This window comes from Nasonia vitripennis, chromosome 1 (genome assembly GCF_009193385.2).
Source record: "Nasonia vitripennis strain AsymCx chromosome 1, Nvit_psr_1.1, whole genome shotgun sequence".
Lineage (NCBI taxonomy): Eukaryota > Metazoa > Arthropoda > Insecta > Hymenoptera > Pteromalidae > Nasonia > Nasonia vitripennis.
The window spans coordinates 26,604,198-26,619,408 of record NC_045757.1 but is presented as its reverse complement, the minus strand read 5'-3'; the positions used below and the strand labels follow the sequence as shown (position 1 = coordinate 26,619,408).

At 31.7% G+C, this 15,211-nt stretch overlaps 5 protein-coding genes across 21 annotated transcripts in view; 2 read left to right on the top strand and 3 right to left on the bottom strand.

Annotated features, from left to right (window-relative positions):
- Positions 1-15,211, bottom strand: part of LOC100119766 (bromodomain-containing protein DDB_G0280777) — a 122,488-nt gene that overhangs the window by 94,676 nt on the left and 12,601 nt on the right. The window lies entirely within an intron of this gene.
- On the bottom strand, positions 583-3,038 carry LOC100119905 (quinone oxidoreductase-like protein 2). Its single transcript, XM_008214677.2, has 8 exons — positions 2,494-3,038; positions 2,177-2,410; positions 1,750-1,941; positions 1,495-1,676; positions 1,338-1,429; positions 1,143-1,263; positions 932-1,061; positions 583-851 (listed from the first exon to the last, which is right to left on the bottom strand). The coding sequence occupies exons 1-8, from the start codon at positions 2,716-2,718 to the stop codon at positions 804-806; spliced, it is 1,224 nt and encodes a 407-aa protein (XP_008212899.1). The 5' UTR covers positions 2,719-3,038; the 3' UTR covers positions 583-803.
- LOC103317267 (small integral membrane protein 12) lies at positions 3,116-4,000 on the top strand. Its single transcript, XM_016988892.2, has 2 exons — positions 3,116-3,257; positions 3,524-4,000. Exon 2 carries the CDS (start codon positions 3,527-3,529, stop codon positions 3,767-3,769), a length of 243 nt encoding a protein of 80 aa, XP_016844381.1. The 5' UTR covers positions 3,116-3,257; positions 3,524-3,526; the 3' UTR covers positions 3,770-4,000.
- The window catches only part of LOC100118860 (aldose 1-epimerase), a 23,053-nt gene continuing 11,973 nt past the window's right edge, over positions 4,132-15,211 (bottom strand). For 6 of the 17 annotated variants that reach the window (XM_016988889.1, XM_008214683.3, XM_032602326.1 and 3 more), the window contains exons 2-5: positions 12,841-13,040; positions 12,222-12,589; positions 4,376-4,801; positions 4,132-4,297 (exon numbers count right to left, since the gene is read on the bottom strand). In XM_016988889.1, the coding sequence (XP_016844378.1) occupies positions 4,217-4,297; positions 4,376-4,801; positions 12,222-12,589; positions 12,841-13,040 (1,075 nt within the window). In that variant the 3' untranslated portion in view covers positions 4,132-4,216. Of the gene's footprint in view, positions 4,298-4,375; positions 4,802-12,221; positions 12,590-12,840; positions 13,041-13,377; positions 13,500-13,600; positions 15,204-15,211 lie in introns of those variants that run through there. The other 11 variants (XM_031921082.2, XM_032602324.1, XM_032602325.1 and 8 more) reach the window with 8 other exon arrangements.
- Positions 5,469-11,818, top strand: LOC100680016 (microsomal triglyceride transfer protein large subunit). Its single transcript, XM_003427729.5, has 2 exons — positions 5,469-5,690; positions 5,890-11,818. Exon 2 carries the CDS (start codon positions 6,960-6,962, stop codon positions 9,597-9,599), a length of 2,640 nt encoding a protein of 879 aa, XP_003427777.1. The 5' UTR covers positions 5,469-5,690; positions 5,890-6,959; the 3' UTR covers positions 9,600-11,818.

Here is a 15,211-nt window from a genome sequence, read left to right as displayed (position 1 = left end):
CATCATTGAAAATTGTCCATTTTTCATATCAAAATAATATAGAAACATTGATACAATCGTGCGATTTAAAATAAAAAAATAAAAGAACGACATTAATACCACAATTTTAGCGTAAGTTGGCAAACACATAGTACCTTATATATATATATATATGTGGTATGCATTAAAAAGAATGAAAGTTTAGAACGTGAATGTAGCTTTTACTTTGCCATAATTAGTATAATGAATGACATGAGAAAAGTATTCAATTAATTAACACCTTATTCATCCGTACTTCGTCAGGACTCAAACCCAAACATGGAAAATCTTTTTAATAAAACGATGTTATTATAATGGCAACCATATACAGATTGAAAAGATAGTTAGAATACTGAGAACTTTTCTTACAATGTTTACTAATTAATAATGTGAGAACTTAAGTTTCAATCTATCATATCTTACTTACAGTCCAAAATATATATGACTGATTCACTAATATTTAATTTTGATTAGCACATGATCTGAATTGATTTTGAATTATGTTCATTTTTTATAAGATATAATTAGAAACTGTATACTATAATACATAATTGAAGAATTCAATTTTAACTTAGAAAATGTATTTTTTATTTGTTTCCTATTTTGTACAAATTACCTCATTGCGACTAGGTAGACAATTTTTTTGAAAGTTATTTAAGGTGAACTAAGCAGTCTTGTTTTTTTAATTCTTTTTACAATATTTTAAATAACAAATAACAATTCTTGCAAAATCAGCCAGTCATTTTTGACTTACATACGTCATTAAAGCCTTTGAATATTTTCTGCTAGTTAGATTTCACTTCAGCATCCTTATTTTTCATATCGATAACGACCTATAATGCAAATGTGTTTTAATAAAATAATTTCTCATTCTATAGTATAATCGTCGATATTTAGAAAAAACTTAACATACCTTTCCAGATGCTTTCATTTCAGAAACAAACTTTACAGCATCATTAACTTTGTAAAACCCTGCAACCAAGGATGGAACTGGTTTTATAAGCCCTTCTTCAAAAAATGATATAACATCGTCTCCAGTTGTCCTAAATAAAGTCGAAACAGGATTAAAATTATTACGGATTGTTACAAAAATTACACACATGGAATTAAGGAAAATATTTTACCTGTACAATTCAAGTTTCCTTTCTCTGCACTCCTTCAAGCTTATACCAGTTACAGTAAACCAATCCTTATCATCATTTTTGTTAGGATTTGTGTCAGCAACTCCAGCAATTAAAATTCGACCTTTATAATAAAAATAATACAATTTTATTAATATTCTCTGATAAATTAAGACAAATTTTAGTTAATATTTATACCTTCTCTGGATAAATGCTGCACAACTACACCAAAATTGTCGTCTCGTAGCAAGTTTTTAGAAGGAGGTTTTGATTTATACACGTTCATAAAGCTAAAATAAAATATTTGATATTTAGTCATATGAATAGATTCAATCTTTTTTGACCAAATTCATACCTATTCAGCACTTTTTTGAAATGCTCGCCACTATCTCCTTCAAAAATTTTCTCAATACCACGTTCTCCAGCAATTTCTTCAATTTCTTGTATAAGTTTCTTTTCTTTGTAAGTAAAAGCATGGAATGCACCTCTATCTCTTATTTTGTCTGCTCTATCTTCTGAGAACCCTACTCCGATAACCTGCATAGAAAAAATTGTTTATTTGTCATCAAACTTTATTATTAATATAACATTTTTTACAAAATATTACAACCTTAGCCCTAAATATATTTGCTGCAATGTCCACTGCTGCAAGTCCAATACCACCAATGCCAACGTTAACCAAAACCATATCTTCCTCTGAAATAGATCCATATTGTTCAAGACCAATTAATGCTGTCACGTAATTCTCCAGTAAACATACTGCATCAATTGATTTAATAGAAGTTGGTATTTTCCAGACATCCTGTGAAAAATACAATAAAAGTTATTTAAAGCTTATGTTTTTGTCTTTGTAATTCTGTTCATTGCAAAAAATGTGTAATAAATTTAGACCATTACATTATAAAATCTAAAAAAATATGTATTATACAAATTTCATCAGGATCAATTAATCAAAAGCTTTCTTTATAGTATACACTGCAAAGTCTATTTGCGATTCACATAATAAATATTTTACAAAGAACTTTTTAAATACTTACATCAATTTCAGCAACACACTGTTCAGCTAGTCCACCAAATCGATTTTTGTTGAGTGCAATCACTTTGTCTCCAACATTGTAACCAGCTTTTTTCGCCCCTTCGCTAACTTCAATTAACTTTCCAGACACTTCATAGCCAGGCACAAATGGTAAACTTTGTTCGTGGGTGTACAAATTTTCAATAAGAAGTACATCGAGCCCATTTAAAGCACAATAATTCACATCAATTAGAACCTTTTAAATAATGATATTTTTAGTTTTAGATATATTCGAAATCTTATTCTTGTAACTTTAATTGTAAATGAAAATTATCTAACCTCTGTGGACTGTAATATTTTTGGAGGATCAACACTTTCGATTTGCAGAGGTTCTGAAAACTTTTTGAGTACTGCATGTTCTATTTTTCCTGACACTTTTAAGTCATTATCCTTTTTGTCTGTCTGATCTGATTTAAACCTTACGTTCGCAAAACATTTCATACACTTTTTACTATTAGCACTTAACAGACGTGAAAATAATTGTCGACTTGTTGCGATTGACATTTTTCTCTGATATGTAAATAATAAATATTATACAAAAATCGCAACTTGCGGTTTTCGCACACACACCGACACGCGGGGTCGGCCAGTAAAACGTAACCTTAAATATTCCCTTATTCTACAACAGCTCTGCTCTGCATCAAATGCGTAATTCAGAACAAGGAATTAGTGAATGCGGACCAGTGTCTTGTGTATACCTATATAGTTTAATTTTAAATATCGGCATTTTAATTATTCCGCAATCCTCATTCGGCACATTGCAAATGAATGCACACAAATGTAAGAGATCCGCATCCGAATGACCGAATTTAAGAAAATCAACTGAATCAGCTGATGACTGCAGCTGAACTACTTGCAATTTGCATAGAAACATGATTTTTGTATACAAGTAAAATATCTGACCGATTTGTTGATTAATACATGAAAATTCACAAGATCAATTTTAATCGTAATAAGTATATAATTACAAGAATCATTTACTACATCGTTCAATTTATATTTACAATCCATTGACTTTACCTGAAAAATCATATAACTACACCGTAAGTATCACACAAGTTTTTGAGGTTATACAGACATAATTATTATTTATTTTATTTGTCGTTGCAACATATTTCGTAATAAGCTATTAATTAATTTTGTCATTACTATAATAATGTTTTAATTATTATTACGTATAGTAACATTAGTCATTGATTGCAAGAAATAGTAGCTAGCCTTAAGTAAATAAATTTGTCGGAAGAAGTCATTCACATATTTCTGTTTTGTTTAGTAAACATTATTTTTACAAGTTTGACTTTATTTGTAGAAAATGTGGCCTATTGTATTGGGTGTCCTTCGACGCTATTCACCATACATTACTCTGCCGTTTGCAGCATGTGTTGGATTCATCGGATATCATTTAGAAGGTTATATATCAGATAGATATACACCAGGAACAGCTCCAATAAAGCAACAACGTGAAGAAAGGCTCTTAGCAAATTTAGACTCTCATGTTACAAAAAAGAAACATAACCCTCTTGAAGTGAATCTATCCCCTTCATTGACTTCGTAAGTTATTGTAAGTGCTGTTAAAAGTTTGTACATTTGTTATATTTGTAATATCTTTATTGATAAGAAAATATAGTGATAACTATTAATATTACATACTTCTTAGAGCTGTCTTTAAAAACATTATGTTTTTGATATTATTTGGAAAGGTCTCTTTTATTTAAAATCTCAGTATGTATGTTGGTTATATTGTGATAGATCATCAGAATAAAATTTAAGACATATTACTCTGAAACTGCATTATCTTCTATCTGGCTTATAATACCCACCAAAGAGTCTACTACACAAATTCATTTTTACTATCATAAATTCTTCGGCCAGTATTTCATTCTCTCATACATATTTTTTTGATTGAGTAAAAGTGTATGTTGTAAAAAATTTGATTTTAGTATGATTTTATTTGAATAGTACAAATTCACGGTTACATTTGGCTTGTCTTTGTTTACAAAATTTAAGATTGTACACCAAATTTATATGTGACAACATGATAATATACATGATGTGGTCGCAAAATGCTGTCTGGGAAATTTTTCTGTAATGAGAAAAAATTTTTATTACAATTTAACTGTTGAGTAGTAAATTCATGAGATAAAATTGTTAAACTACTCACATGATTTACAGCATCTGGATAATTTTGTGTTTCCAGACAAAATGCTCCATGTTTAAAATATTTCTTTCCTTGCTTTCCTGGAATACCTTCAGTACCACTTTCAGGAAAGCCGTTTGCAGTGTAAAACTGAACTCCGGGTTGATTACTAAAGACTTCCAATGTTCTACCAGAACCAGGATGAATTACTTTAGCAACAAAGTTCTCTTTAGATAAATCAGTACATTCGGGTAAACAAAAGTTGTAATCATATCCACCACCCAGTACTTGGTTAATCACATCACCAAGAATTGTTGGCTTTCTTAAGTCAAATATGCTCTTATCAACAGAACGTATTTCTCCAGTTGGGATACTTTCTGCATCTGTAACTATCCATCGATCTGCATTCATGGTGACTTGATGCTTGTAAATTTCAGCAGCATTTGTTCCCTAAAATAGTATTGCATCATAATTATTAGATTGAGAATGAAAAAACATTATATTCAAATTTTTAATACTCTTATGGATTTATAGCTATATTAAAATTTAATTTTTTTGTATGCGAATATCTGGGTTCTCATACAACAAATTTTATAATGGTTAATCGCATTTTATGAATCAACATATTGTTGCTCCTCACAAAGGCTAGCGGTGAACAAAGAACTTTACTCAAAAAAAAGGAAGAATTAGCAAAAATTCTGCATTGTATGAAGCGTCGATATTATATTCGAGAACTTGGTTGCTTATTATAATCCTTTAAGCATTGTAGATTTCATCCACACGATTTTTATAAGAAACTAAAGATTTTCAATCCGATTATATTTACAAAATTCAAAACTCGGTGGCAGAGATACAACTATACATTCAAGGGAAAATTCTAACAAGTATGAGCTCGACAAGCGATTTAATCTTAATTTTTTTTCAAATTTTTCTTGATAAAGAAAATTTAATGACTGAATATTACACATTACAAATTTTTACAAGCCAAAAATTAATAAAATCGGATTTGATATTCCGGAGCATTTTTCTCGTTTGAATCCAATCGGCTTGCACAGCGCTGCAGCGCGCAGGCGCGATAAATCGTTCGTTGCCCTGACGTGTATTATACGCACGTTCGGAAGTGCCACGCTAGTCAACAAGGACGCTCCGATGCCCGCTACGGCCGCCACTCACACGTGCTCAGACGGAAGTCTCTCATAGTCTCATTCCGTGTGGGGCTGTGCGTGAGAGCGCTTCGGCATATAAGAGACAAATAGTCGAGAAAGAGAAAGATAGAAAGACTTTTGCTGCCTCCACGGGCACACATTCATTCGACGCCCAGTGATCGCCAAGTCTGTAGGTGAGTTGTCTCTTAACTATTGCGTCCTCCATTCCATTGCTTATAATACCGCTGTGTGACTTTTTTTGCGCTTGTGTGTTCCTGAATCGTGCAAGTGTCTGTGTATGTCGGTCCTGCGCTTTTTATCCCGATAATCAAGCTAGCTTTCCCCTCACTCATTTTCCTATTGTTGTGTTTGTTTTTGATCCACCGAACGCAGGCGACATCGCTGATCTCGAGATGTAAGTCGGCGTGTCAGCGTAGTAAACGATCCACAGGTAGCTACGCGCATGCGCTCGATCACCGCATTTGGCAGAAAGAAAACAAGGTGCGATACACAGAAACTGACGTAAAGCTCGAACTGAGCCCTGCTATTGGTGGGTTTTACAGCTGATTCTTCTAAACCCATCCACGGTCGACAATTTTAAATTGTAAGCGCTCGTCTTGCTCGCACTTCGAATGTTAATGACGATAAGCTTGTACTCGTAAGATTTGCGTCTTTTTTTTTAATTTAGACAATTTTGTGTAAGGAAACTTTTGTATAATTTGTGAAACGGCGTCGTTCATTCAAGCTGGGAACTAATAGTCAATAGCAATATCGCCACACACACACACGCATACTCAAGCAAAACAAGAGATACGCTATCGGTAGCCATTTTGTGTTCTGAAATCAGCGAAATTTCGAGACAAGAACTTTGGACTTCGTTTCGTACGATTTACGAATCTTCTCACGCTATCTATGAGAATACTCTCTGCCTGATAATCGTACATATTTCGAACCATAAGTAGTAATTTTATGCATTTTCGTTTTATGAGAAAGATTTTTTTTAATACGTTTACACCAACTTGAGTGATTTATACGAAAAGCTTTTAACTATCGTCTTTTTTTATTACTCTGCTAGTCATACTTTAAACGTTTAAACTTAAATATTTATTGCAAAGTGGTAATACTCAGATTTTATAGCGTGAAAACGAGATTTTTCTCCCTATCCCCGAGTTATCAGTCAGTGTCTTTAAGCATTTATCTTTTGGCATTTTTTTTTGCTTCGTATCATTCCGTAGTAACTTGTTTTTATATTGTTCTGCTTTCCTTGAGATTTCCACGCTCTCTGTTCGTGCTATCGAGTGAACATCTGACCTATAATAAGTCACGTCACCAGGAACGAAATAATAGACTATAGCAGAGATCTCTGAAGTGACGTCTTACAGCCGATTGAAAATTGCAACAATCGTTGATCCAAACGAGAAAACGACCATATAAAGACGACTTCGTTTAAATTATAAATCACCATGACAGCCATGTTTGCGAAGATTCTTTGTTGCTTACTCGTAGTTAAAGTAGCATCTGCGCAGAAATGGGAAATAGGCAGTGGCCTCGTTTATGATTTGACTACCACCGTTTTACTCGGCGAAACGCCTATAACGCAAATTCGAAACGATAGTACCGGTGATGTCGGCTTTCAGTTGACAAATAAACTTACGGTTTTGCCTCTGTGGAGAGACCCTACAGACGCTGAAACTATTCTTCTATCCATAAAAGCTGATTCTCTGCAGCTGTGGATAAAATCGCGAAAAGCTCCAGAGCCTGAGGGTTTTGTAGAGCACAGTTCTCGTCTCGAAGATATACCCAAAGATCCTATTCTTTTACTATTGAGAAGTGGCAAAATTACAAATGTTTTTGCCAATTCTGCCGAAAGCCTCTCATCTCTGAATCTCAAACGTGGATTTGCAAGTATATTCCAGTACAAAACGTACGATGGAGCTTTGCAAGAAACGGATGCTAGCGGTGTATGTAACGTTACATACAAATCGCACAATCCGAAATTGTTCGATAAAATTAAACACGCGTGCAAAAGAATTAAAAATCAACATACGAATCCACTCCTAGGAGTTAAAGTCAGCAATCTTCATAGGGCAACATACGATTTAACTGAATCTCTACATCTTAGAGTGTTGACGGATTATGAAAAACACGAGATGAGTTTAACTTTAAAACCAGACGCCAGAACGTCCGTAACCATGCATAGAAATTTACAGCTGCTTCCTGATGCTATAAAAGAAAATCCTATTGTCGCATCGACCTATACGGAAGTTATTAACACCTTTGATTCTCGTTACGTAGAAGTTTCGATCGAATCGCAAAATGAGCATATACCTTGTCCCGAGTCTGGTTGCGTTACTTTGGACACCGTTTTGGAAAATAGTCGAAGTTCGTTAGAATCATCTGCCTTGGGTACGGCAAAAGCAGCTTCTGCTTTCTTGAAATTAGTTCCTTTAATAAGAGATTCTTCTGCTGATGCACTGTCAAAAATTTTGAAAAGTCCTAAAAATCATGATCTTCTACCGCAGTTATACGATTTATATGGCTCTGCGTCGACGCTTGCTGCTCATCAGGCAGCTATGAAAGCTCTTAGGCAAGATGATATTGGCGACAATACTGAGAGGTATTTGTGGGCCCTCTCCACTTCGCCATTTCCAGATCCAGACATTATCAAAGATGTTTTAAAACGTTCTGAAGAAACGATCCTGAATGACAAACTATCGGAAACATTGGCTTTAACAGCTGCTGCTATGGCCAAACGATATGGTACTCCCAGTGTAGTAGAAAAAGTGAAAGATAGTTTGGAATTAGGGTTGTACAGTTGTACAGGAGATGAATGCAAAATAAAGTTCCTTCGTTCTTTAGGTAACTTAGGTAGTAAAACCGTTATTCCTACTTTACTCAAATACACGAATCGCACTAGGACAATGAGTGTCGTAGCTTGGAAGGCTATTGGATCTTTTCACGTTGACGCAATCACGCCTGAAATAAAAAATATCGCTATGAAGACTTTCCTTCAACTTGGAGGCCAAAAAGTTGACAGTAGCATAAGAACCTTAGCTCTCAATATAATTCTTGAAAACAGCCCTTCTGTTGAGGAAATGCAGCAATTATTGGTATATCTCACGTACAATGATCCTGTTTACGAAGTTAAAAAATATTTGGTTCAAAGAATTCAACAATTAGCTAGTACCAATGTTCGCTTCCTCGATGTTTATCAAGAAGCCGCTAGAAGAGAATATAAAAAAGCTATCAATTACAATACATTCGCCCAAAAAGGTTTGAGTACAGCGTTTACGAGAAGATTTTTGCGATCGTCTACCAGCAATGGTTCGCTTGTTACAATTCAAGAAATCAGCTCTGGTCTTCTAAAACGTGGAGTCGTTGACATAGTGCTAGAGAGCGATGCTAATAAATACACGTTCTTTTCGCTTGGTTTATTCGCTGGTGGACTTAATAGTTTCGTTTCTTCAAACGATCAGGAAGAAAATGAAGTTCCTGCAGAAAACGAACCAGCTACTGCTGGTATGGAACTTTCATTCTTAGACGTCGATATTCGACCTTTCGTCTTTTTCTCTGGACAAGGAGAGTTGATGGGACACGTTTGGTCAGGAACTGCATCAGAGCGCACCTCTGCTTTCCAAACAACTGTGAATCTTCATCGTTATCGGGAAGTAATCGCCTTAGGTTCTGGTTTTGTTGTAGAAATAGGCGTAGAAGGTGCGATGAGTTTTGATTTAGCAGGAAAAATTAGCTTAAGTCTCTGGTCTAGAACAGCTGAATCTCTTGTTGATATGCAAGCAGGTGTTGCGATTCATGGAATCTCTAAAATATTGACAAATTTCGTTCAAAGTCGAGCGGAATATACTTTTACGATGGAACCAAAACTCGAATTGGCAACGGATGTTGATTTTTCGGGACCCGTAACGCTTTGTATGAGACTTGCCCAGCCTCAAACATTAGCAAAACACAATATTTATAAAGTAGAAAGGATACCTGGTAGTCGACACAGATTGAGAAAAACGCGAAGGTTAACTTTGTTTTCACCAGCCAGATCTTATCTTCTAAACAAGAAAAATAATGAAATGTGTTCCAAAGTTTTTAGTTAAAATAATGGTAAAATGATACTCAAAAACATTCCCAAATAAATTTTCACAGGCTGTTCAAATACTTGATCATGATCTTATAATAATTCGCATTTCTTTTAATTTCTTTTGATAATAGCTTTATCGTCTTATAATCTCTTGTTTATTACTTTACGAATTTTACGCTGACTACAATGATATACACGTTTCATGTTATATTTGTTTGTATACATGTTGAATCTAAGCTATGATTTCATATATTTTTCTCGTATGGCAGCTATTATCTTTTTTATGTACATCATATATTAAGATTTTTGTGTATAATTATCTTTTTTATTGTTCTTGACTGTTGCTTATGTTTAGTGATGTTCATGGTTGCAAGTTGAGTTTAAATGTAAATACATGTTTATTTAAAAGGTAACGTTTGTGTACAGGTTTGGTAAATATGCTTTAAAAGTATCAAATGTATATTGTAAAAGTACAGTATACTTAAAATGTATGCATCAAATCATTTATTTGCATAATATATTTAACAGAGCCACTATAGTATAAGATTCTGAGATACTATATTATGTATTTGTAAGAATAGAGCAATGGAAGATTCGAATTTAAAATAATCAAAAGAAAAATTCATAAAATTATATACTGATTCACCACTGATTTACCAATGGCAACTCAATTGAAAAAATAAGGTTATTTATTCTAGAAACACATTATTTTGCAAACTATTGGAAAATATGAATTGTAGAAAATATTTATAATTATTTGATGCGTTGATAATAAAAATTTATGTTAAGAATCTATTTTCTAGCACAAACTGTTAGGATCCTAATCATTCATAAAAAAATGTATGTGACATGAAAAATTACATCTAACAGTACTGGATTTGCCGTAGAAAAATATTACACGATTTATAATAGAAAATTTATTATCAATGCGTTAAACTAATGGACATGAGAAGATTTTCCGAACAAAACAATGAATTCAAAAAAAAATATGCTACTTTTTCACGAAAGAAATGATAATCATGTTAAATAATAGTTTATACAAAAATTATATGTGATATAGAAAAAATGTAACATGCATTTAATATACACTACTGACTACACGTGATTACGTCATGGTAATTTTACTCTATGAAATAATTAAATACCAAGTTATTTAGTGATTAAAAAATATAATATATACACTCATAATTTATAGTTATACTACTGATCAAGCAATGTTTAAATTGTGTTGTTATTCTAAATTGATCACGCAGCTCTCGAGTTCGTAAACTAATTGGTTCATTTTATCAATACTTTTGTATAAATGACAGTAAAATATGTAATCAAATATAAGATCTTGATACTCTTTACTAGTAATATAATTATAATTCTCCCGGAGTCGCATAGATGTATAGATATTTTTCTACTCGGGACAGAGAATCATTCATCAATTTCTAGCGTTATAGAGTTTTATTTACTCTACTATTATATTTCTATAATTTCTGAATCTTCTTGCATAGTATGCGAAAGTAAATTAAATATTTTTCATTATTTTCTTGTCTGTTGTAATTTAAAAAATACAAGCTTATGATGACAAATATTCATTTTAATATGGAAGCATTTTTATTATATGAATTTGCTAAAGATTAGAAGCATATGAAATTGCACGCGACTGATCATAAACTGTGCATGGTATGTTTAAAAGGAGAAAAGATGTAGCGTACAAAATGAGGAAGAACAAAGATTCGAATGAAGACAACGCAACCCCAAGCAACTGGACTCAAAAATCCTATCGAATATCCTACCAACAGAGGTATGTATACAAAAGTAAGTCCTAACGTTGCTAGTATAGAAGGATTACTGTATACAGAGATTATCTAATGATTGACATACTGAAGAGTCAAAGATATTTTTAGTTATACAGAAATATTGAAGAAGGCTAGAGAAGACTAGAAATCCAAAGAAATTGCTTAAAATTTAACTGACACAATGAAATTAAAATTAATGAAAAATAATTAATATACTCAAATACTTTTGTATGTATAACATTGTAAGAGGTTTATTCAAACCTTCAAGATCTTACGGAATTTTACGGATATACATGAATTATTTTGATGAGTGATTCTATGTTAAGAATTTTACCAATGAATATTGCGAATATTGTAAATCTATATTTATGCTTATGTACAAGATGCAAACTATTATTTTTTATATTTTATGAAATTTTTTTTTTAAATAAAATGTGTTTCTATCCAGCATAGTTTTGATTTTTTCTCCTATAACCTCAACTGTATAACTACTCAAAATTCAACTCACTCGTACAAATTAAACTCGTTTTAAGAACTAAAAAAGGTGCACAAAATACTATAAGTACAATTCAAGAATAAAAACTTGCAAACCAATAATTATTATTAAGTATATCAATTAATAACGATTATTATATTTCAATTTCGGTATTTATTATATACTTACCTTTATTAGTATCAAACAATGTACATTAATTCAATTCCATACATAATATTTAACTTTTTATCATCTCTAAATTGATTGAAAATTTATAACAAAACAAGGTCTTATAAATAAATAAATGCTTAATGTACATCGTTTGATTCTTCATTGGTTGAATAAATAATATTAAATGTGCAAAAAGTATAATTACATGTCCAGCTAGGTTGAAGTAGCTGTGATTCGTCAAATTGACAGGTGTAGCTTTAGCAGTTGTAGATTGCATCTCAATTTGCAGTTTGCCATCATCGGTAAGTTTAAACGTTATAGAGGCAAGCACGGCACCAGGAAATCCTTCATCGCCGTCTTGGCTAAGCAGGGCCATTACAACAGAATCCTTCTCGATTGTGGCTTCCCAGACTTTAAAACTCCAGCCTTTAAACCCTCCATGTAGAGTATCATTACCTATGTTCTTTGAAACCTGATACTGTACATTATCAATTGTAAATCGGCCTCCTGCTATACGATTTGCAACTCTGCCAACGGTTGCTCCAAAATATGGATTGATTGACGATAAATATCCTGTAAAATATAGCCAATCGATCTGAATTTCTCCAGTAATAATTCATTGCAATTATGTGCATACAAATATAATATACAAATATAAGGTTATCAAATTATAATTTCTTATAAACTATTATACGATAAAACAAATTGATATTCGAAACCGGTCTTTTCTGTTATGTAAAAAATCACTTTTCTTTAAAATGTTTAAATGTATTGATTAATCTAAAATGTTTTATTAATAAAGTTATATATTGTTCGTTCTTTACCTTCAATGTTATCAAAGCCACAAACAACATCGTCAATTTTTCCAACTTTGTCTGGAGTTCGTATTGCCATGATGGTTGCTCCGTAAGAAATAATGTCAACCTCTTGATTTTTAGAATTTTTTATGGTAAACTTTTTTACTTCCTTTCCAGCTACAGTACCCCATGGCTGTACTTGTATACTAGTTGAACCCATTGCGGATCTATTATTAATAAATAATTATAGTTTAAAAATAATTGCAACTATATAATTTAACATCAGGGAATATGTTTTGATTAGTATTTATTATACATAAAATTTTGTACAGTAATTCTGACTACAAGTAAGTTTCAGCTTTCATTATGCATATTATATAAGAAAATTTGGTCCAGTTATATAGGTTCTGAGCAACTTAAAGTATATCACACGGAGAGAATTACAAGTTCATATAAAGTTTTTATTTTAGACAGTTGCTTTATAGAAAGTCACTATATATCTTTATTTGCCGAAAATATAAATAATGAGTAATATATTCGAATTTAAAAAGAATATGATTTTACTTCCACATTAGTTGATGTGATGTATAGCGAGTATAAAACATTCAACGAGAAAAATATCTTTTAGTATTTTTCGCAGTAAGATCAGGTTCTTCGTTTCAGTTTATAACATAATTATACACCATCTACAAGGAAGAAATCACGTAACGCTTCAGTAAATACCAATAAAACACTCATGTAGAATTCCGTTATGGAATTTTACTTTAAAAATCGGATTCAACTTTACTTATAATATCGTTCCACCAGGAGATTAAACATGCAGACCGCAAAACATTTTTCGAATTTGACATGGTATATAGATTCGAGCCGCATACGTCGAAGTTATTGGATGTTACTTGTTGTACTCATTACTACTTATCTAATTTATTCAAGTGATAAGATGGCTTGCTTTGATAAAATTCGCAAAGCACGTGATGTTTACAAAGTACTCGCGCGAAATGCAATCGAGACCACGTAAACAAATTTTTGGAATGCCACTCTATCTTCCTATTTTTCAAAATCGCACGTAAATCATCTTCATTAATAGTAAACAGACAATTTTAGAAACTCCGCAAACTATGATATATTCTTAAGATTTTCCACAGTGAGAAATTTTTAAGATGAATTTAAAAGAAAGTACTTGTTACCAACACGATTAAAGAGAAGATGATCTTGGCTCGATGTGTGAGATTGCACTGAAGCTGGGACTTGGACTTGAAATTTATTTCAAAGCAGAAAAAGGAAAGAGATAGACAGCCCTCGCCAATCTTATCAGCTACACTGACTCTTTCGCGAGTTTTTCTCTCCTAGTCTTTCCTTTTTATTTCTCGTGTCTACGCCCGCATCATCGCGTATTCGCTTTACTTATTCAATCTACAGTAGCGTCTCTAATAAGCGTTATTCGGATGAACGACGATTTATTATTAAGCTACAAGGTCGTATGTGCGAATTTTGGGAAGAGATTCACAGTGTAGAATAATGGAATTTTTTGTAACATATATTTACTGATGAAAACGTAAAAATGCAACTTTTTCTAAAAATGTATATATGTAAAAATTCTAGTTATAGTTATATGCTTCAGTTATTATTAAAGATTCCATAATTGACTGTAAATAAAAATAATTATTATAGTTTTTTAATCATATATTTGGATTTTAAATGATAAAAACATATTTATACATACATTAAAAGTAATAAAAAGTTTCATATGGTAAATATGTTATGAAGATCAGCAGTATATAATTCACAATAATTGCTAAATTTTAACAATCATACCTATATTTTTTTGTAGAATTATATAAATAAAGTATCGAGTAGTTAGTATAACTAAAATTTGATTCGAGAGCAACTGTTCTATATGTATCTGTAGCATAACTTGATAAATTTATATTAGTAAAATGTAAATATGTAGATTATATTACCAGAACTAATTAAGTATAATTTAAGTTCATATTTCGTACTTTGTGTAAATTTACCGCAATGTGTAGTACAGAATATAGTTAGATGATCTACTTTATCGACCGCAGATATTTAAACCATCCTTGTATTTTGTTCAATTCAATTTCCTTCTAATACGTGGTTTTGTATTTTTTAACTATACAATTATATTATAAAAATATCTTTTAATTTATGTTATGATAAAAAATTATTAGATATCGTTTATATTCTTGTTCTTTTTTTCTAATTTAGTAAGTTTCTTCTTATTTATTAATTATTATATTTAACTATTTTGCAAAAACAGTATCTCTATCTCAATTTTTATCATTCAAATTTTACAAAAATATTTTAATTGCCAATACGTTTTTAAAAGTTTGCGAATAAAAACATCTCGTTGAAGTGCATTGCATAAGAAAAACTT